Genomic DNA, 22,214 nt, shown 5'->3' with positions numbered 1-22,214 from the left:
TCTTTAGCAGTTAAAATTTTCTGCTTTGTTTTTGCAATATTTTAGTTCTAGTAGATCCTCAGTAATTTGCACCACTGAGACAGCACTGTGGACTGTTAGCGAGTAAGCAGTATGATGAATTAAAAATGTTGCACCACAGAAAATATTTCTTGACTTGTTTATTTGGATGTTTGTCATAACAAACTAGAAAATGTGCTGAAATATGAGCAACATGAGTGAGTCTTCATTATAGAACTTCAGCAAAAAATTCTTAATGTACCTCCCAATCTTAGAATTATTCCCAAGTCCCTGGAAAATGAGAGATTAACCAGGGTTTGGTTTTATGTTTGTTTCTGTGTGCAATTAAGCACAGCCCATTTTGTCCTTCTGCTTGATATAACAGAGTTGTCATGAGTCTGGCTGTGCCATGGAAACTGGTTTGACGTCACTAATTCTGCTTAGATGGAGGATTAGAGCTAGACAAAGTCGTTGATTTTTAAAGACGAATCCTTTGTGCCTTCCAGTCCCAAAGGTTCACGCCCGTTTCAACATAAAGGATAGTGTATACAGTAGACAATCGAGACAAGCAGTACCAGTGTTATTTGTGATTCAGACAAAACTAAGTTGAATAGTATTATCCTTGGAAAAAGAGTGAGACTGAGACAGAATTGTATGCTGTTGTGGGTGTGGGGAGGTTTTTGCTTGACAAATACGTGTTCTTGATGGTAGAACAGATTTGTAGAGGGGGTGCTTTCTCTGCTGTCATTTGGGTATAATTGTAAATGCCGTCCTCTTCTTAGGTGTGATACATTCTCACTTTATGTAGCATCTGAATAGTCTTAGATTTGTTTGAACATATTTTAAAATGCAAATACTGTGCTTTATACAAAGTAACCTAAAATTCTGACTTTTTGCTGAAAGTAACTTTATCCCCTAGAATTTTAAATCAGGGTAGAATACTTGGGAAACAAAGATCTTAGTTGCCTCAGGGAGTAAACAAGTGAAGGAGCATGACTGTATGATTGTGACTTATTGCATTATTGATAATAATTTTTGAAAATGGGAAAGAAGCTTTTATTATCTTTAATGTTGGAATCATGGCTTCCTTGAATAAAATTTTTAAGAGCTTGTTGAATGAGTTCAAGATTTAATTTTTAAGAAGTATTTGATAACGTTAAACATACCTATAAAGGCTTTTAAATTGCTTTTTTTTTTTTTTGCGAGAAATGAAGTAAGAAATGTAAGATTTTTGTTCAAGGGCAAACACAACCACTCCCTCTAGTGTGAGTGGAGTAGAGTACAGAATTCAGATAACAAAACCCAGCAAAGGTAGACAGTGGCGTCAGTGAAAAAACATGATCTATATCTTCCTCAAGCTGCCTTCTCTTTACTTGCTCTGTATAAGTGAGGAGATAACAATTCTTGGTTATATGAGAAAAAAGGGGTTCATTGGTCAGGATTTGGGGTTACTTCTTGGAAAGCACACCGTGGTGTAGACCACAGAGTCACTCTTTTAGCTTTCCCTTGATTGGGATCTGACCCTGCTTAAAGGTGATGCATTCTCATGTGTCGTAAATATGTATTCTCTCATTTTATAGATGTATTGAGATATATTTTACATACTTTAAAATCTGTCTATTTTAAGTGCATTGTTCAGTGGTTTTTAGCATATTCACAGAGCTGTGCAGCCATCACCATGATCTAATTTCAGCATCCTAAAAATATGAAAATAATTTAAAGATAAATTAATATTGTATTAAAAGTCTCCTGTAACAAAAGTGATTTTTATTCCATTTTTATCAAAAGAATTTCTTACAAATATAGATAAAATGAAATGACTAGGTGTTCATTGTTAATCAGTTTTTCTCTTTAATCTTAGAGGATTGGGTTCTAACTCCTGATAAAGTTACCTTAAAATTAAAAAATAAAAGGCTCTGCTGTTTCTGAGAGAGACAGAAGAAAAAAAATACAAGAATGATGTAATTCATGCATCAATGGCTTTTTTCAAAACCCTTAATAGCATTTTTAAACTTAATCTTATTTCTATCATCAAACGTTAATGGATTTTACTGTTTAAAGACGTATGTATTACTAATAAGGACTTCACACACACACACCACAGAAATACACAAAGCACCACCAGCTTGTTTCCGGTGACACATGAAACTGAGGATCCAGACTTCCCTTTGATGGTTGGAGTGGCATCTTGCCTAGAGGCTGGCAGATGGAGCGGGTGACCTTTGGGGATTATTTCTTTTTCAGATTTATTTCTGAAATAACTTAGATGCCATTTAATCTTGTTTCCTCTCTTATTTTGCCTAAAAAGGGTCTAGGTAGTCCCCCTTTTTAAAAATACTTTTAAAAAACAGGCTTTGGGGAAATAAATGGAGACAAAGAAGAATGAAAAACTGGGTTGAAGCAAAGGAACCTGCTGTGGAGGATGGGGCATGGGTGGGGTCCGATTTCAGTAGCTGAAGAAGAGGACCTTCAGTAGAAGAGGCTTGCCTGGCAGATGTGGGGCCCTGGGCTCAATTCCCAGCACAGGGAGAGAACCCCTCAGAAGAACAGAATGAGGGGAAGAGTTGGTTGGTTGTTCTAACAGTCCTGAAGTCCTGATTGTATGTGTTTCCTACCAGCATGTGCTTGCTAACAGCTAGTAGGCTCACAGCATTGCTTTTCTCAAACTATTTTTCATTTGCTTATAGAATTAGAAAATCCAGGTAACTTTCTGACTTTTAACTGGAAGTAGTCTCTAAAAGTTAAAAAAGGAATCAAGCTTTGGCTTTTGGCAAAAGAACACATAAATGAACTAGAGCCATAGAGTTGTGGAGTCAGCTTTTTGGTGCCCAGATATCTACAAACCAGGGAAAACATGAGGGCAGGATGTAGCTATTCATTCATTGTCAGAGATTTTCTTAAGCACCTGTTTGTTCCATACTCTACATTTGCATAGTGCTTGAAGAAAAGTGGGATTCAGTTCCCAGAAGTTTATGATTTTGTTGAAGGGTAACATATTTTTGCAAATAGAATGCTTTAAATCCTAGAGCAAGCTAGTGTGGGATGATATTCCACAATAAAGGTGCATGTACGGAGCATCTATAAATGAGTGTGTGTGTGTGTGTGTGTGTGTGTGTGTGTGTGTGTGTGTGTGTGTTTCTGGAGATCAAACCCAGGGCCCAGTGCATGCTAAACACTTACTCTATCACTGAGCTACTTACCCTCAGCTCTGTAAATGAACATTGTTGATGCTTTGACCAGAGAAGACCTCAGAAATAAGAGATCAGCTCAATGAGAATAGGTCTGATCCCATCATGCTCTGGATTACTGAGACTGGGAAGTGAACTCACCATAAAGAAGAGCTATTTTTAGTTTGATTGAATTACGCCTCATTCACTAACCAAGCATATCACTCACTGATGAAAGGCAGGGAGAGCTGTGTGTTAGAAGAGTACCTATGTTGTTCTGTTTCAAATAATTATACATCTCAGTCTACAGTTCACACACAATTGTGTATGTGATTTCATTCCATTGACTTGGCACATTTTCCTTTTTAGGTCTAAAGGTGCAATTCTGAACATCTCCTCTGCCAGTGGCATGTTTCCGGTTCCACTATTGGCCATCTACTCTGCGACCAAGGTGAATTTATTTTAGTAAATTTTAGTCATTATAAGACTAAGGAATGATTTTTTAATCCAAGTAACTAACATAGACTTAACTTTCTTGAATATCTATTCTTGGCAATTTTCCAATGGATTAAGAGAAAAAGGAATACCCCCCATGAATTTTGGGGAAGCCACAGCTGGAGACATACTGATAGGTGTAAACTTACAAATGGGACAACAGCACATCAGAGCCGCTGGTGCTTGTTTTCCTCCCAGTTATTTACTGGTTTTAAAAGTGATACTGTGCTTTCCATGGAGAGCTAGCCTGGGCCAGTTACTCTCTTAATTGGAACATGATGCTAATGAGTCTGAGATTGGAGGTTTGATATGTGAATGAGTCAGTTTCACACAGCAATTTTCGAAGAATTGCATCCAGTCAGCACATAAATGTACGCAGTATGCCAACCTAGACTGGGGAAAGTGTAACGTTCTGTCACATTATGCAGAATTCACAGATATACAGTGTCACTTCTGGGGTGTGAACAAGAATTTTCCAGACTTTGTGTAATTTGTCATAATTTCGTACAACATCTCCATTCATCTCACATTACTGCTAGGATAATAATATATAGAATGCATCTCTTCTGCCTGCAGGTCAGTAGCATCATGTTCCAATACATTATTGAGCATGGAATACATTTCCAAAGGGAAAAATGACTATTTAGATGTTGAAGTTAAATAAGCTTTTAGGGCGAAATAAGCAACTTATAATACATAGTAAAAACTTGCTACATGCCAGTGAAGGAAAAGAGCAAACCACTTGCTTCCTTTTTCACTTAAAAAACCTCAGTCACTACTTTTTTTTTTAAGAACCTTGACATCACCCCACAATCTTTGCAATGGACTTGCTTTCAGTATCTCTGAAACATACCATAGACATGTTTACAATGATGGCATGTGTTGCAAGTGATCGGTCAACTTCAGTTTCCTGCTTGTTCTCCATGGATGCAGACTGTTGCAATTCAGACCTTCATGAAGTCTATATTGGTACTTTGCATTTCAGATCCCAGCTTGAGTTCATCTTTGAGAAAGTCAATGGATAGATTTAAAGTTGCATTATTTATCGGAAGATGGACTCTCACTTTCATCTCTGTGCTTCTTGGATTTTGCCACCTTGAAGAATCCAGAGGATTCTTGCTCTTCTCCTTTTCACAACAGAATCCCCCATAGGAGAGAATTCATATTGTGTGTCTGCTTATGTTACAAGTAGAGAGCAGAAGTACATCTTTTGTTTTAATAATATAAAAGTATTTTTTCTTAGAAAATAATTTTTTGAAAAAAATACAGACTAAGAAGAGCTTTTTCCAGTTAAATGAAAATTTGGGTCTGTAGGATTCATTTGGTGGCAGATAAAAATCACTTGAGGTTTGGAAGGCTTTTTTAAACATCTTTCCTGTGTTTGAAATGAAAGAATGATTAGAAATGATGGTGTTAAGTAGTTTATTACTTTTTGTTTCCATGGCTACAAATGAGGCAGATTGATGTAATGTGTTTTCTTCTCCCTCCCACCGCCTCCCTAGGCTTTTGTAGATTTCTTCTCTCAGTGCCTCCATGAGGAGTATAGAAGCAAGGGCATCTTTGTGCAGGTGAGTGGAGTTTGTTTCAGTGAAGTGTCCCTGTTTTTGTGTGGTTTCCACAGCAACAGTTGCTGTCTTGGCAACGAAAGAAAATCACATTCCTCAGTAAGTGAATGTGACGTTAGCACACCATTAAAGACATGGTTCTTTTCCCCTTATGCACCTAAGTCTAAATTTTAAAAAATCATTACCTAGATTTAAGTAGGGATACCTAAAGTAGAACTATAAAACAGTTGAAGCATAATTATTCTACATTCTTGTGGATTAATTTTGAGGGAATCAGATTATGATAGCTCTTCTAAATGGTAGTAAAATACACCCAACATAAAACTTACCATGTTAATCATTTTAAGCCTGCAGTTTAGGGCCATCGAGTCCATGTGCATTGCTGTGCACCTGTTGCCACTGTCCATCTCCAGAACAAGTGCATCTTCCCAAACTGAAACTCTATGCCCACTACACACTAGTTCCCAATTTCTCCCTCTCCTCAGACCCTGGCAACCACTATTATACTTTCTATCCTTCTGAATTTGTCTACTCTTGATACCTCCTATGAGTAGAATCATACAGAGGTTGATCCTTCAAAATCAAATCTCTTAGAGTATCTTAGTTTCCTTTTGCTCAGCAGAATGTCCATCTCGAGGGTTCATCCATGTTGAAGAATGTGTTAAAATTTCCTTCAGAGGCTTCTTTTGTATGTGTAGCACATTTTGTTTACCCACTCATGCACTGATGGACATTTGGGTTGCTTCCACCTGTCAGCCATTGTGAATAATGCGGATATGAACATAGGTGTGCAAATATGTCTTTGAGACCATGATTTTAATTCTTTTGGATGTATATGCAAAATGGTATTGCTGGATCATATGGAAAATCTATTTTAAATTTTTAACTATGATACTGTTTTTCATATTGGCTACACTGTTTTACCTTCCACCAGCAGTATACAAGAGTCCCAATTTCTCCATGTCCTCCTGAACATGTGCTGTTTTCTGTGTCTGTTTATTTGTATAGCCACCCAATAACCATATTAATGGGAGTGGTCTCTCCCTGTGGTTTCAATTAGCATTTCCCTAATGATTAGTGATACGGAGCTCCTTTTCAGGTGATTACTGGCCATTTATATATCATCTTTGGAGAATGTCTATTCATGCCCTCTGCCCTTTTTTAAATTGTTTTTTTTTTTTTAATTGTAGTTCTTAAATCATTTGGACACTAACCCCTTATTAGATAATTTGCAAATATTGCTCCCATTCCATAGATTGCCTTTTTACTTTCATGGTGGTGTTTTATTTTACATTATTATTATTATTATTATTATTATTATTATTATTATTATTATTATTATACCAGTGATTGAACCCAGGGGTGCTTACCCAGTGAGCCACATTCCTAGCCATTTTTATTTTTTGACTCATGGTTTTGTTAAGTTGCTTAGAGCCTTGCTAAGTTGCTGAGGCTGACCTTGAATTTGCAATCTTCCTGCCTCAGCCCCCCAAATTGCTGGGATTACAGGCATGTGCCAACATGCCCAATTCCTTGGTAGTGTCTTATTTTAATTTTTTTGTATTGGGCATTGAATTCAGGGGCACTTAACCACTGAGTCACATCCCCACCCACCCACCCTCCTTTTTTTTTTTTTTATAATTTACTTAGATACAGGGTCTCACTGAGTTGCTTAGCTTCTCACTAAGTTGCTGAGGCTGGCTTTGAACTCTGGATCCTCCTGCCTCAGCCTCCCATGTTGCTTATTACAGGCATGTGCCACCATGCCCAGCTCTTGGTAGTGTCTTTTATGCAAGCATTGATAAGTGTTCTTTCAATTTTGGTATAGTGCTGGTTATCTACTTTTTCTTTTATTTCTGGTGTCTTTGGCATCATATCCAAGAAATATCCATTAAATCCAATGTCATGAAGCTTTTCCCCTATTTTCTTCTAACAGTTTTATAGTTTTAGCTTATTTTAGTTAGGTCTTTCATCCATTTTGAGTTAATTTTTATATCGACCTTTGAGTTTATTATGTCGTTAGTAGATGTAGTACTATGAAAGTACAATACAGGCTGTGAGAGGACGTAAACAGTGGGTTTTATGAGTACCTATCTCATGAGCTATTGTTTAACCCAAAGAAATAATGGCTCCCAGTGTTTCCATGCTTAGGCACATTTAAAAAAATATTGGGCAGAAGTTGGAATTACTGCCTTTTTTCTTTTTTTTTTTTGGTACTAGGGATTGAACTCAGGAACACTCAACCACTGAGCCACATCCCCAGCCTGCCTTTTTTCTTGCTCTTGCCCATCACCTAACCTAGTGTGCATACACCTAGTTCTTAGTATGGCTTTCATTACTTTGAGCCTTATATTTTGCTTTTTCAATGATCAATCAAAATAATTGTGAGTATTTGAGTGGTTACTTTTCATAGACAGTGCTAAGCATTTTATTTGCCTCACTTCACTCCATTTCATAAGGATCTCAGGAGATAGTGTGACTATCATCTTTTTGGCTGGAGATATAGCTCAGTTGGTAGAGTGCTTGCCTCGCATGCATAAGGCCCTGGGTTTAATCCCCAGCACCACAAAAAATTAAATAAATAAATAAAAATTTAGTAGAAGGGGCTGGGATTATGGCTCAGTGGCAGAGCACTTGCCTAGCATGTGTGAGGCACTGGGTTTTATCCTCAGCACCACATATAAATAAATTAAAAATAAAGGTACATCAACAACTAAAAACTATAAAAAAAGATTTAGTAGATTATCATCTTTTTTAAAAGTTGTAAGAAATCAAGGCTTTAAAAGAATAAGTTATTTGTCCATTTTGAACCAGGACGCAAATCTGGTCTATTTGGTACCAAAGCCCGTGTTCTTACCCACTAAGCTACTTGCTCTGGGCCTATAAGACATCACTGAACACTTATTGGATCAGCTGTGCTTGGGAAGTGATGGAGCCAGAAGGTACTTGGCTTCTTGGTTCCATTTCATTCTTTATATCCGCACATAAATAGGATAGACCTAAGTGCTGTCTAGCTCTAGCTGCTAACCCTTTTCATTCTGGTAGGTACTGGGGCCAAATCACCTATCATGAGAGTGAGTGGTAATGAAAGGAAGGGTATGTTGAATATTTCCTCATTTTCCAGGTCCACAGAGAGCCTGCTTGTTCTAAATTTCTACCTTAGCTTTCATCCAAAGGATGCTTAGATGTCAGAGTCACTTAGTATAACAGCTTCTCATATGTTTAAGGTGCATTGGGGAGGACAGAGTGTGCTAGAGTCCTGGATTTTTTTTTTGTGTGTGTGTGTGTGTGTGTGTGTGTGTGTGTAGCAGGAGGAGATACTGGGGATTGAACTCAGGGGCACTCAGCCACATCCTGAACCCTATTTTATATTTTATTTAGAGACAGGTTCTCACTGAGTTGCTTAGCACCTCACCATTGCTGAGGCTGGCTTTTTGTACTCAAATTCTCCTTTCTCAACCTCCCGAGCTGCTGGGATTACAGGTGTGCACCACCATGCCTGGCGGAATCCTGGAATTTTTATTGAACTCTTCCATACTCTCCTTACTGCCTTCCTTGACACCACACATTATAATGCTTGTAACTCAAAACTGCTATGTGGATTTTGGTAAAAAGGAAACAAATGAAGCATTTATTGGGGACAGATCGAGAAGGATGGCATCAATTGCTATCCAGTGTTACATTTTTTCCCCAGTAAATCTATAATAATCATACTATTTGTTTAATAATTTTTAAAGATCCATTGAAATTAGGCAAGAGCCTCAAAGTTTATTGGTGAGTTAGTTACCTGTAGGCAACAACCAGAGCTGCAGATGTTTCAGTGACCCAAGGGGCAGTCGGCCTTGTGAACGAAGATGAGCAATGCCTGAAATTCTGCTCATAGACAAAACTGTCTTCTCTCTTGTTTCCTCCCTCCCTCCCTTCCTTCCTTTCTTCCTCTTCCTTCCTTCCACCAGGGATTAAACTCAGGACATTTTCCTACTGGTTTAGTCAGCTTTTTTGCTGCTGTGATTAAAAGGACCCAACCAGAATAATTTTAGATGAGGAAAAGTTTATTTGGGGGCTGACAGCTTCAGAGGTCTTAGTTCATAGAAAGCTGGCTCCATTCCTTGGGGCTCAAGGTGAGGCAGAACATCATGGCAAAGAGTGTGGCTTAGAGAAGCGGTCACATGATGAGCAGGAAGCAGAGAGAGACTCCATTTGACAAATACAAATTTATACCCCAAAGCCACACCCCAGTGCTCCACCTCCTCCAGCCACACCCTACCTATTCAGTTACCACTCAATTGATCCCATCCGGGGATTAATTTACTGATTGGGTTAAGGTATTCTCAACCCAATCATTTCCCCACTGAACCCTCTTACATTGTCTCACACGTCAGCTTTTGGGGGGCACCTCACTTCCAAACCATAACAACCACAAAACTACAGTCTTTTTTATTTTGAGACAGAGTCTCACTAAATTGCTGAGACTGGTCTCTGGCTTGCAATCCCCCTGCCTCAGTTGCCCCCACCTCGGTTCCTGGAATCACAGGTGTACATTGCTATGCCCGGCTTCTCTCATTTTCGTAGCCTGTTACCCTCAAAGATTTTTTTCTCCAGGTGCTCTTCCCATTAATCTGGTATGACTAGAAATTACTACAAAAATACAGTATTTGTCTTCTGAAATATTTTACTTTGATAAACTTTCATTTTTGCTTAATAATGAATTCCAAATTATTTAGTTTCATCAATCATTAGCTTTCTTCATATGAGTTTATTTGAGATTTAAACTTAGAATGAATTTGGTGAAGGAAAGCACAGTTGTCAGGTTGTATGAACCCATCAGAATGCTGAAGGAGAATAAAAGAAGGACCTCATATTAATTCTGATGAAAGGAACAAATAAATCTGGTCTAAATGAAACTTAGAGTTTAAAATTATTGGGGTTTTTTTGGTGGTGTTTTATGTCTCTAAATTTTGAGGCTAGAAGTATTTGTTAGCTGATTCCACCTCCCACTCCATCTCACATGTTTTTTTATTAAAATACAAATCAGATAATGTTGCTTTCCTTCACAGTTCTCAAATGGCTGTCCCTGAGGCTTAGGATTAAATTCACTCTCCATGGGACCATTGTCTTTCTTGACACCCTGTCGTCTTCCCCTCTCTTCAGGCCAGAGTGGACACTGGTGTCCAGTACCTTCTCTGTCCTGTGAACTACCCATGACTGGCTCCTCTTCTGGCATCGATTTCCCCAGCTCCTCTCTAAGTCCATGCCACATGTCCTCCCAGTGCTCTTCATTCCTGAGCCCTGTGACCCTTGTCCTTCTTTCAAGGCTCTGGTCACAGTTCACCTACCTGGAAATCCTCGTCTCTGCCCCGAAGGATAGTTTTCAAATTCTAGATTGTTTTATATTACTTTCTTATTAATATTTTCACCTTGCTTCTCCCTCCCCATCCTTTTCTCAACTTGTTTCCTATAATTTCTAAGACTACCTGTTGAGAATTCAAATTTGCCAGCTGGGCGCAGTGGCACATGCCTATAATCTCTACAACTGGGAGGCCGAGTCAGGAGGATCGAAAGTTTAAAGTCAACTTTGGCAACCTAGTGTGTCAAAAAAACAAAAGGGACTGGCAAGTTGCTCAGTGGTAAAGCGCCCCTGGGTTCAATCCCTAGCACCCAAGAAGAGAGAGAAGAGAAGAGAATTCAGATTTGCCATTCTACAATCATTTTGTGGAAATGCAAATAAACAGCAACATCCTGTGCAGTGGCGCACACCTGTAGGCCCCGCCACTTTAGAGGCTGAGGCAGGAGACCAACTGGAGCCCAGGGGTTCAGCCTGGGCAACCTGACAAGACCCCAGCCTTTCACAAAAAAGGGAAAAACAAAAAAGAAGCAGCAGCAGTAACAAGAAGTTATACATAAATGCCCTGGAGCTGAATTATGAGCCTGATAGACTGTTGAATTTGAAGACAGAATGAGGATGAGAAGAACATTCTTGGGTAAACCTTATCAAAAGTATATTCTGTTGATGAGGACTATTGGCTCTCATTGTTACCTTATAATTAAAGATTAGTCAAAAGAAGTTATACTTAATCTCTCAAAAAGCCAAGTCAGGATTTGTCTGATTTCACTGATATGTTATTTAAATTCCCTTAATCTGGAGTATGTCCACAACCTTTCTTTGTCTTTCATGACATTGACATTTTTGAAGAGCACAGCACTCCTCCCCCATTCTTGTTTACTGAACATTTCTCACTTGGGCTTATCAAATGTTTCCTCCAAGTTAGGTTCTGATGATACTTTCCTGTCCAAAATACTACATTTGTGATGCTGTGTCCTTCTCAGGACATCACACGGGGGAGACATAGCGTCATTTGCCCTCGTTGGTGTGGATTTTGACTCATTTCTTTCTGCCACACAGTTACTTTTATTTCCCTTTGATTAATAAGCAGTCTGAGGAAAGACACTTTAAAACATGCTAAGTATCCTGCTGTCTCTTGGGGTTTCCCTTAGATTTAGCATCTGGTGACGTTTCTTCATAGCCTGCCTTGTAAATACAAATCGGGACACACTGCCTGGATATTTAGTCGTTTCAAAGCAAGAGGGCACAGCGAAAGCACGCCCATCTCAGTGCTCCCTCAGTCCAGTCCATGCTTTGGTGCAGACTGCATTTGTCACCACGTGCTTAGTGGCAGGGAGAAAAGGACACTGAACTCAGTCAGCAGACCAAGGTTGAGTTCTGCTTTTACTGTTGAGTGATGTCTGACCTACAGAAAGTTGCTTCATTACTTTGAGGCTTAATGTCCCTTCTGGCGAGTGGGATAAATAAAGTGACGTATAGAGAAACGCTGCAAACTCGGAAATGGTACGTAAGTATGGAGAGGAGAGAAACTTACCTTTTTTGAACATTTACAGTATGTCCGTTGTTCAGCTACTTACTCTCTCACTTGAGCTAGAGGTTCACCTAGACCCTTTTTACACATAGTAAACTAGGGGTCAATAGGAACATGTAACTTGCCTGAGGTCAGTTCTGTTTATCAGATAGCAAGTGCCTGCTATTTGAGAGATCCTTAGCCAGGCAGTGGAGAAAGAGGTAAAGAGGACATTGTCCTGTCCCAAAGGAGAGTGACAGAAGACAGATACTTAAGCATCATACACTTAGTGAGGTATATATATTGTGTTCCAATTTTCTTCAGTCAAGAAATATTTCAAGGGTACCTTGGGGATACAGTGGCAAAAGGGCAGCTGGAGCCCTTGCTGTGGTTGAGTTTACATTAGTCAAGAGGAGACAACTGCAAACGGGCAAACGATCCATGGATTCACGATCTGGTACAGTGGTACTGCTGTGAGGACGCCCAAGGAGGGCGAGGGCTCAAGCATGTGGGAAGGGCAGAGAGTGTTCCCATCTGGGTTTGTGGCCTGGGTTTGCGTAATTCCGAAGTCCCCTGTGTCTGCAGCGCCTCCCTGGCTCTCACAGGTGCTGCTTTGTGACACAGTTTTCCTCCCAAGACCTGGGAAGCCAGTCTCTAAAGATGCTGTCAACCGGGAGACCATTTGCCAACTGAAACCATCCCCAAGGTTTACTTTGCCTGCCTCTTTGCCAGAGGAGCAGAGAAGAAGCAGGGAGAGACGTCCTGAACCCAGAGGGGGTGGCTGTAGGTTTCAGCTGCCCTGAAAATGAGGTGTTTTTTTCTTATTCTTAGTAATAGATTACCAAAAACCACACCATTAAATTTGAACTTATCAACACAAAGAAATCTTTTGGGCCCCATTCCTTTAAGTTATCACCTTACAGTTCTTATGTCTTTTTTGTTTATGAGAGTTGATAGTTTTATTAGTTCAGTTAAAAATGTGATTTTTAAAATCAGAATAAACTAAATTTGCTTTCATCTGTGAAATTCAGAAAATGAATAGGACAAACTAAAGGAGAAAACAAAATTCAAGGATTTAAAAAAAATGCAGTAGAGGTCTGTTGGGCTTCAAAGAGCGAAAAAGGTAAATATTAAGAAATGGCTCCTGGAAAACACATGTATCCACCTGTTTTTCTTGCTAATTGTCAGTGACAATAAAAGGAGGTAATAGAGTGTGTCCTTAGTGCCAATGGAGTCTAAACAGAGCTATTGAGCGACATAAAGATCCTCTCTGGAAATATTCAGATCTGGTCAACTGCACCCGCTTTAACAAATGGCTTCAGAATAGCAAGATTAGATCACTGGAATAATGGGACTCAAACGAAGTGAGTCTCCACGTGTCAGGGATGATATCCATCTATTTTTCTTGGCCTTTTATGACAGTGTTGTACCACAAGCTCTGTTAACCTACTCAGTCCCTCCAAACCACTAACTAACTCTTGTGTCCAGAGCGAAGATAACCAGATAGTTACCCCAGCAGTCAGATATTCTCTGTGGAAAATGATATTCTTGCACCTCTTTCAGGATGTGAAGATTCAGCCAAATACTTTAAGTGGTCAAGATGGAATTTAAATCCAAGTCAGTCTGATTTCATCTAATGCTGATCCCCGCCCCCAGCCACCTCCTCCGCTACTCCACTGCCTCTTTCTCTCACCTCCCAAGTTCAACCCATAAGGAAGCCCTACGACTTTAGTTTATCCTTGAAACATACCCACCTTCTGACCACTTCTCATGACCTCCACTGCTCCCGCTCTGACCTGAGCCACTATCTTACCCAGGATGCTGGTGCAGGATGCTCCCAGTCTGGCCTCCCTGTCCCTGTCCTCATGCTTGCCTGAAGCCCCTGCAGTCTGCTCACAGCAGCCAGAGTAATCAGAAAACACAGTCTTCCATGGCTTCTCATCTCTTTCAGAGTAAAACCATGAGTTTTTATCACCTACAGTGTTCTCATTTCAAACTTCCACATTATCTTACAGCCTACCCTCCCACTACATCTCTGCTCTCCTTGCAGTTCCTGAAATGCTCTGAGCACACACTCACCTCAGGGCCTTTGCACTAGCTGTTCCCCCTCAGTCTAAAAGGCTTTTAGCTAGCTTCCCTCCCTTCTTTCAGATCTTTGCTTATGTGTCACCACATGGGAGAGGCCTTTGTTGATTTATCTAACTGCAGAAACAGCCTCCACTACCTATATCCTATACCAGTGTCCCCCTACTAAACATAAGCTCTGTAAGATTAGGGACTGTTTTGTGCACATTTATGTTCCTAGTGCCTAAACATCGTTCTATGTGCTCAGGAAATCAGTATTGTTAAATGAATGCCTGTTTTACAATTACACCATTTTTCCTTTCATTCTTTGTATGTGGACATATAAATTCCACGTTTGGAGACAGGTCTCTTGTAGAATTATTAGCCAGCATTGGTCAAGGGTTTTCTTTGTGCAAAGCATATAGGTTGAATTCCTTCATTTTGAGCTCAAATGCCAAAATGTGTACCTATTTTTTATTGCCATGTAGCGAGAACTCTCTGCACCCTCAGAACAATTCCTTTTTCCCAACATTTTCTAGGCTATTTAAGGTTTTCTACCAATAAGATAATCAGGGTCCCCTTTGTAAGGAAAGCTGATTTCATTGTCTGCGAGTGGAGATTTCAGAAATAGAAGATGAATACACAAATTCAAGGAAGTGAGGTGCCCCTGATATATCTCACAGGAGCCTAACCTGTGCCTTAGGAATATGTGCTAGCCACACTGGTGAATTTAATTCCCAGAAACAGCAAATTAGACCCCAAATCTAGAATCCCATATTGTGCAAATAGACTGAGGCCTGGAGTCCTCTTGTCCATGTTATCCCAGACCCTTGCCAAGAACTGTTCTGTGATCATTTATAAATATGAGAAGGTGCATTTAGTACACAGTTGACTGCACATGAAACATGCTCTGTGGGAAGTCCCAGAATTCCGTATTTGGCTCTTGAGTGTCTGCCGTGCAGCTTTGAGCATCTTCTTTACCGCTGCTCCATGGCATTAAGTGGTAGTAGCTTTCCTGCTCTGAACCAAGACCCCTCAACTGTTCTGTAAAGACCAGATACCAAAGCATTCTACTTGATTCGGGGGAAGGGATAACCAAGTTGTTCCAGGGATAGATAGATAGATAAATAAATAAATGATTTTTTTGGGGGGTGGGTACCAGGGATTGAACTTAGGGGCACTCAACCACTGAGCCACATCCCCAGCCCTATTTTGTATTTCATTTAGATAGGGTCTCACTGAGTTGCTTGGCACCTTGCTGTTGCTGAGACTGGCTTTGAACTCGATCCTCCTGCCTCAGCCTCCTGAGCCACTGGGATTACAGGCCATTAACAGCTTTTGCTTTATGACCTAACCAGTTATTTTCAGTTTAAGATTCTAAATTTGGGAAATCAGGATACTTGCCCGCATCTATTGCTGTCAAGGTCAGGTTGTTTCTGAACTGGCAAAATTTGTATAGCAACCTGTTGAGCTTAAACAACTTCAAAATTTTTCTGCCCAGAACACTTCCCATAAAAGTATGTGTATCTTCTTGACCTGTTTCCCATGATGTTTTCCTGAGCAAGGACAAAAATGGAGTCAGGTGCAGTGGTGCACTAATCCCAGCAGCTCAGGAGGATGAGGCAGGAAGATTTTGAGTTCAAAATCTTCTTTGCCTTTGTTTAGATAGATCATCTGGCTTAATCTTCACAGTATTTAAAATTTTGGTGTAAACGCTCATTATCAACTTTATGGTGTAATAATCTTATGGACCATAGCGGTAGAAAGGGCCCTAAATACTACTACTCTTCAGTGCTATCCATATGAAATGGGTTTTTTGACAAGTTCTTTCAGTAGGTATTGATTGTGCCCCTACTGTATACCAGGTGCTGTTCTAAGCATTGACAGTACAGTGGCAAATGAGGAGGGTGTGTTCTAGAACTTGATACCATCCAGTGATTGGATGTAGTTTTAGTTTTTTTTTTTTTTTCACTGCTGTTTCGCCTCCTTCACACATTGCCAGTGTTTGAACTTTATTACCTACTTCTTAGTTCCCTGAGAATATCATGTTCTTTCATGTCTCCCTATTTGTTTATATGGTAGGCGCCTCCACTTTGTTTAGGACTTAGCGCAAAAGCACCATGTCAACCACCTTGATTTTAAACCCTTATGGAAGTAAATAAATACTCTTTACATAAGAGAATTTTGCATTTCTTAGTTGGGAAAACAATTGGACTTGGAATTCCTGTGTGCATCTCTTGTCCCCTCCCCCCAGAGCCAGGGTCTTTAGCTGAGTGATGAGCTTAGCTGAGTGATGAGTTAACTTGTGGCACCATCAAGTGGTTCAGTCAGGCAATGCAGTGTAATTTTCTTACAAGATCAAGAATCCAGTTTATGCCATATGCATATTAAAGGGGAGAGGAAGGAAGGGTGGATGGAAGAAAGGAACCAGAAATTATAATGCAATTGAAAAGTATAATTACCAGACCATCTGCATCTCAAGAGGCTCAGAATTTAACAGAATCTTAGCAGGTTTGATCTATATGTGGGAATGTTTTTTCAAATCCTCACTTTTTTTTTTTTTTTTTATAACCAGTAAAGCAGAGACACAGAGATGAGAAAAGGTTTGCTTATGTTCCTTCATTATTTGAGATCAGAGTATAAACATATTTTCTGGGGTTTTTGGGTGCTCAGCTTTGCTTGGTGAACAAACTTGACTTACCCATTGAACTCCACATTTTATACTTGGTGTCAGTCAGTGATAACTCTTTGGGCTGTGTTTATATCCTCTCAACAAAACTTTGGTTTTGAAATCAAAGTCTTTTTTTGACCAAAAACAAAAAACTTACTCCTTAAGTGAAGGGTAAATGGATAGTGATATTTCCATAAAAACCCAAATTGTCAAACATTTTAAGTTGGATCAGATACTCATGTGCTTAGTGAAATTAGTTTACTTGGTGTAGGTTTGTGGCTTCAGGGGTAAGAAAGAGAAAGAGGGAGAGTGACAGTGGCCAGTCCTGGGGTTCTAGACTCTGTTGGGTTGAAGTTTCAGGTTACATATCAAGAGTGGTGAGCTGTATTCTTTGACTTATACTTGGGGGTGGGAAAAATACAAAATGACAAAGCCTGCATATATACATAGTGCCAAAGGGACAGGGAACCACTCCTTCCAGATCTCTGCAAGAAGGAAACCCATAATGGAACAGACCTTAATTACATTCCTAATGTGGAAGTTTTGATTTTGACCACCACCTGTTGGAACGGATCCTCCTCTTTCACAGAAGCCTCGTGGTGATTTATACCATTTATACCCTCTCCTTTCACACAAGTTGGACAGAATACGTTCACCTTTGGTGAACTGCAATGCCCATGTTATTTCAAATTACAGAAGAAACCTCTTTTTGTCACAACTCAGGACTCGTTGTAATAGGGTTTCCTGTTATGGGATTCTATGTTGAATCACATCCAAAATGTACCAAGCATAAGCAATAAATGACATTCATAAAATTCCTCTAAAAGCTCACATTCAGTTTTGTCAAACCCTATCTGTCCTGTCAGGTGTCTTTGTTGCTCAAGCAGTTTACACATTGTTTATACAGTCTTTCCAACCACCTCATCCCCACCCACCCATCCCCACCCCCCTCCAAAAAAAAAAAAAAAAAGTTAGAAAGAAGTAGTCCTATCCTCTCACTAGCAAAGCTTATAAAACTCAGAATCAGAATGCTAAGAAATTAGGAAAGAAAAGTGATAGTTTAAGGCTAAGAAAATGAAATATCTGTTGTAGGACTAAAGTTTATAGAGCAAGCTTAATTCATAATAAATTATGGGAGAAATGAGTACCATCTCTTTAGAAGGATACAGTGTCAAAATTCTTACTTACCGGTTCTGCACACCAGTGTTCCATTCAGTCAGGTCATCCTCTCCCTCAGTCTCCGCTCTCTGGATTGCTATCAATACCTTCTTTTTCTTTCTTTTTTTTAAAAATATTTTTCTTTAGTTGGAGAGACACAATGACTTTATTATTTATTTGTTTATTTTTATGTGGTGCTGAGGATCGAACCCAGTGCCTCACAACATTAGGCGAGTGCTCTATCGCTGAGCCACAACCCCAGCCTCAATGCCTTTCTTTTAAAGGTTCCAGACAGTGTGTTTCCATTTCTTTTTAATATTTTCCTCAGTCTCATTCTGTTTTATTCATAGATTGACTTACTACAGTTTGTTTTATGCTTCATGTGTTCTCTCAGGCTGTGTTTAGATGGCTGCTTCTCTTCTTTCTCTACAGCTGTCAGTCAAGCATCACGTCAGTTTTGAGTTTGTGGGCTTCTGATCAGTGACATGTTTTGTCTTTCTAGAGTGTCCTGCCATTCTACGTAGCTACAAAACTGGCTAAAATCCGAAAGCCAACTTGGGACAAGCCCTCTTCAGAGACATTTGTGAAATCTGCAATTAAAACAGTAGGCTTGCAGTCCCGAACCAATGGATACCTGATCCATTCTCTTATGGTATGTTGATTTTTAAGTCTCACATCAGTACTTTCTGGTTTGGGGTTTTTCTTTCTCATTGAGTCACAAAACAGTGACACAAAATAGTATATATTGTTAATCTAACAGGGCATCTGTGCATTATTTTAAACGTACACCCAAGAACTTTAAAATCTACCTGTAAGTAAAATACTTAAAATTTAGTAACATCAGGTCATCGGCTTCAATTAGCCCAGATTGTATGCTATAATTACATATCTCCCCCATTTCTTTCTCTAGGGCTCAATAAACTCCATCCTGCCTTCTTGGATTTATCTTAAAATGTCCATGGGTCTCAACAAGTCCCTGAGGGCTCGCTATCTGAAGAAAGCCAAGAAGAACTAAACGTCATCCCACAGCCAGTTGCTTCTGCCTGTGCACATTCGCTGCAGGGCACCCACCAGTCCCCAGAAGTTGCTGTTCTCATTGCAGCAATTGCTAACCTGGCCAAATGTTGTCATGATTTGGAGGAAAAAAGAAGTTGCTTTTAGAAGTTCCCGACACATGTTCTGGATTCCACCAGAACTAATTTTGAAGTTTAATATAAACACTCATATAAAATGGATGTAGAACTCATATTACCAAGAACAATTTAATAGGAAAAAACATGATTATAGCAAATCACAGAATGACAAACATAAAAGCCATCTGTTCCATCTGGCCCCAAAGTCAGTGATCATTAGTATATTTTTCTAAAAACATACCATAAAATATAATCACTAGCAATTCTTTTTTTCTTTTTTTTAAAAAATTTTACTCACTTTGAGGGAATGGGGATTAATTAATTTGCTTGTTGGTGACAGTAATGATTTTGAAAAAATGGGGAATTAATTTGCTTATTGGTGGCCAAACTGTAATTTACATAGATCTCTATAAGGTTTTCTAAATGTATATACCAATTTATATGTTTATATGGAAGTATTCCTTCTAAAAAGTATAATCATGAAAGAGGGAATTATTTCTGACACGTAAAGCCCACTAAAATAAGCTTTATTATAACATGTTATTTCTTCTCAGTTTACACAAATGTAAATACTGAAACTGTGCAGTATGATTGAATTATAAAGATAAGTGGACCAAGGCTGGGGTTGTGGCTCAGTGGTAGAGTGCTTGCCTAGTACGCATGAGTCCCTGGGTTCGATCCCCAGCACCACATTAAAAAAACTAAATAGCGTACAATGAATCGAAAAGCTTTCTGCTGTCATGTAGAACTGATTAGAACTAATACAAAATAAGTTTTTTTTAAAAACGAAGTTTAAAAAAATAAAGGTATATTAAAAAAAAAAAGATAAATGGACCAAAATGTACATTGAGGCTGACCATCCCTATGGTACCACTGACACCCCAACTCAGGACCTGCACAGACCCCAGCCTTCTTTGTTTTCGCTTTGCACCAATATTGCTCACATGTATGAAAACAGACTACTTAAATAATAATGGCTATCATGGAAATGGCATTGTACTTCTTAAATTGGAACCCTACAGTACTGATACAATTAGCTTTAATAAAAGGTGATATAACCATGGGTTGAATGGAAGCATATTTTTTTTGTTCTAGAAACTTAAGATCATGTTTATGTTGGCTTACATAAGACTGACTTTTATCCTGCTTCAAAATCTATAGGGATATCACTGAGGAAGAATTCAATACTATGAAATACGCAGCACAGAAAGGTGGGCCTTTATCTAGGCTGTGTCTCCTAGTTTTAAGCACCAGTAAATTTGTAAAAAGAAAAGAAAAAAAATTAAGTTGGGTTAAGTGTTTCTGGCTATTAATTTTGCCAGTTCAGGACTTAAAAAGAAGGAAAACACACACACACACACACACACACACACAAATTACCATCTTCTGGGCTGGGGTTGTGGCTCAGAGGTAGAGCACTCACCTAGCACACGCAAGGTCCTGGGTTCAATCCTCAGCACCACATAAAAATAAATAAACAGAATAAAAGTATTGTGTGCAACTACAACTAAAAAATAAATATTAAAAAATTACCATATTATATCAGAATCATCATGGAAAAGAAAAGGTATTTTAGCACTCAAAAAGTAGGAAGAATATAATACAAGAATAAAGGATAGTCACTTAAATAAATGTAGCTTTATTCAATTTAAAACACATTCTTTGCCTTTTCCCCCTCTCTCCTCTTATTACAGAGATAGTGACACCACAATGACCTGGACAGTATTTTATATGCTTTCACACATTGGTTGATTGGCATGGTTGTTTTTGTGGAAAGGTGGAAGATAGGACCTGGGGGTAAATACATGAGGAATTGGTTGGCAAGACCAGTATACTGCAAGATACAAAATGCTTCTTCTGTTATCCCAGTTAGAAAATAGTTTGCACAGACATGCAAAATATATCTCAATTGGCATTAGAGAAAGTGTCTTAAAACAAAGGTTTGTACAATTCTGATTGCCCTAATGTGAGTCCCACAAGCACTTGGAATAAATAACTGTGAAGTGATATTGTTAGTCTTCCATTTTCTCAAATGGTCTTGCCCTAAAAAGATGAATTATAAGTTCTCATTTGCTACTTATTTCATTGAAATGTAATAATAGAACTGAACTTTATATAGTGAATGTTAATCCGAATATGATTCAATGTGTAAAAGATTTACTGTGATATTATTTTCTAGGAATGAAATGAGCTTTAGTACTATAATTTCTTATCTCCATTGACACCAGAAGTAAGCTGAGATTTCAGTGGTCCTGCATTCTGTTACTTTACTCTGTAGTTTACCAGTGTGAAAGCAAATGATTGAAGCTTTTCAGTATGTTGGAAACAATTTAGTTTAGAAATTTTTACTTTGTGGTATTCTAATATCTTTAGCATATTTGTACTGCTCATTTCATTGTGCAAAACATGTAAGTATGGACAATTTAAATTCCTTCATTGAAAGTTGTTACATTTGAATATGAAGTGTGTCACCCCCCCCCCCAAAGATGCATATGTTGAAGGCTTGGTCCCTAATGCAACAGTGTTCAGAGTGGGGTTTGGGGAAAAGGATTGGATTGTGATGACTGTGACCTCATCAGTGAATTAGCCCATTGAGGGATTCCTAGCTGAAAGGACTTTTGGAACGTGGTGGAAACTATAGGAGGTGAAGCCTCATTGGAGGGAGTGAATCCTTGAAGGCATGCCCTTGGAGACTCTGTCTTGTCTCTTTCTCTGCTTTCTAGCTACCATGAGGTAAGCAGCTTTCCTCCACCCTCACCCAGTGCCCTCACCTAGCTATCTGCCTCACTTCAGTCCCAAAGCAATGGAACTAGCCAACTATGAAGTGAAACCTCTGAAACCATGAGCCAAAATAAATTCTTCCTCTTTTGTTTTTGTTAAACATTTTGTCATAGTATTGTAAAGCTTACTAACATAGAAATATAATTCTTTTTTTTCTACTGAGATATATTTGGAGGCATCTAGAAATATAATATTGTATTTAGCATGGACACAAATAATTTTTAATGTGAATGGTGTATTACAACTATGTCCATTCTCCGTGTCATTAAATCGTAAACCAAATGAATAATACAAATGGCCATCCCGAGAGGATATAAGCAAGCTTAACT

The 22,214-nt window shown here is 39.0% G+C and overlaps 1 protein-coding gene and 1 non-coding gene across 2 annotated transcripts in view; both read left to right on the top strand.

Annotated features, from left to right (window-relative positions):
* Hsd17b12 (hydroxysteroid 17-beta dehydrogenase 12) overlaps positions 1-20,464 on the top strand; it is a 148,547-nt gene extending 128,083 nt beyond the window's left edge. Inside the window, exons 8-11 of the mRNA XM_026404751.2 lie at positions 3,534-3,615; positions 5,162-5,227; positions 18,474-18,623; positions 18,882-20,464. Of these exons, the coding sequence (XP_026260536.1) occupies positions 3,534-3,615; positions 5,162-5,227; positions 18,474-18,623; positions 18,882-18,986 (403 nt within the window). The 3' untranslated portion in view covers positions 18,987-20,464. The remainder of the gene's footprint in view (positions 1-3,533; positions 3,616-5,161; positions 5,228-18,473; positions 18,624-18,881) is intronic.
* Positions 19,725-19,797, top strand: Trnat-agu (transfer RNA threonine (anticodon AGU)). Its single transcript has one exon. It is a non-coding gene; the product is annotated as a tRNA-Thr (tRNA).
* Positions 20,465-22,214: the final 1,750 nt, after the last annotated feature.

Source organism: Urocitellus parryii, chromosome 4, assembly GCF_045843805.1.
Source record: "Urocitellus parryii isolate mUroPar1 chromosome 4, mUroPar1.hap1, whole genome shotgun sequence".
In the NCBI taxonomy this organism is placed as follows: domain Eukaryota; kingdom Metazoa; phylum Chordata; class Mammalia; order Rodentia; family Sciuridae; genus Urocitellus; species Urocitellus parryii.
The sequence above is the reverse complement of the archived record's forward strand: the minus strand, read 5'-3'. Positions and strand labels throughout refer to the sequence as shown.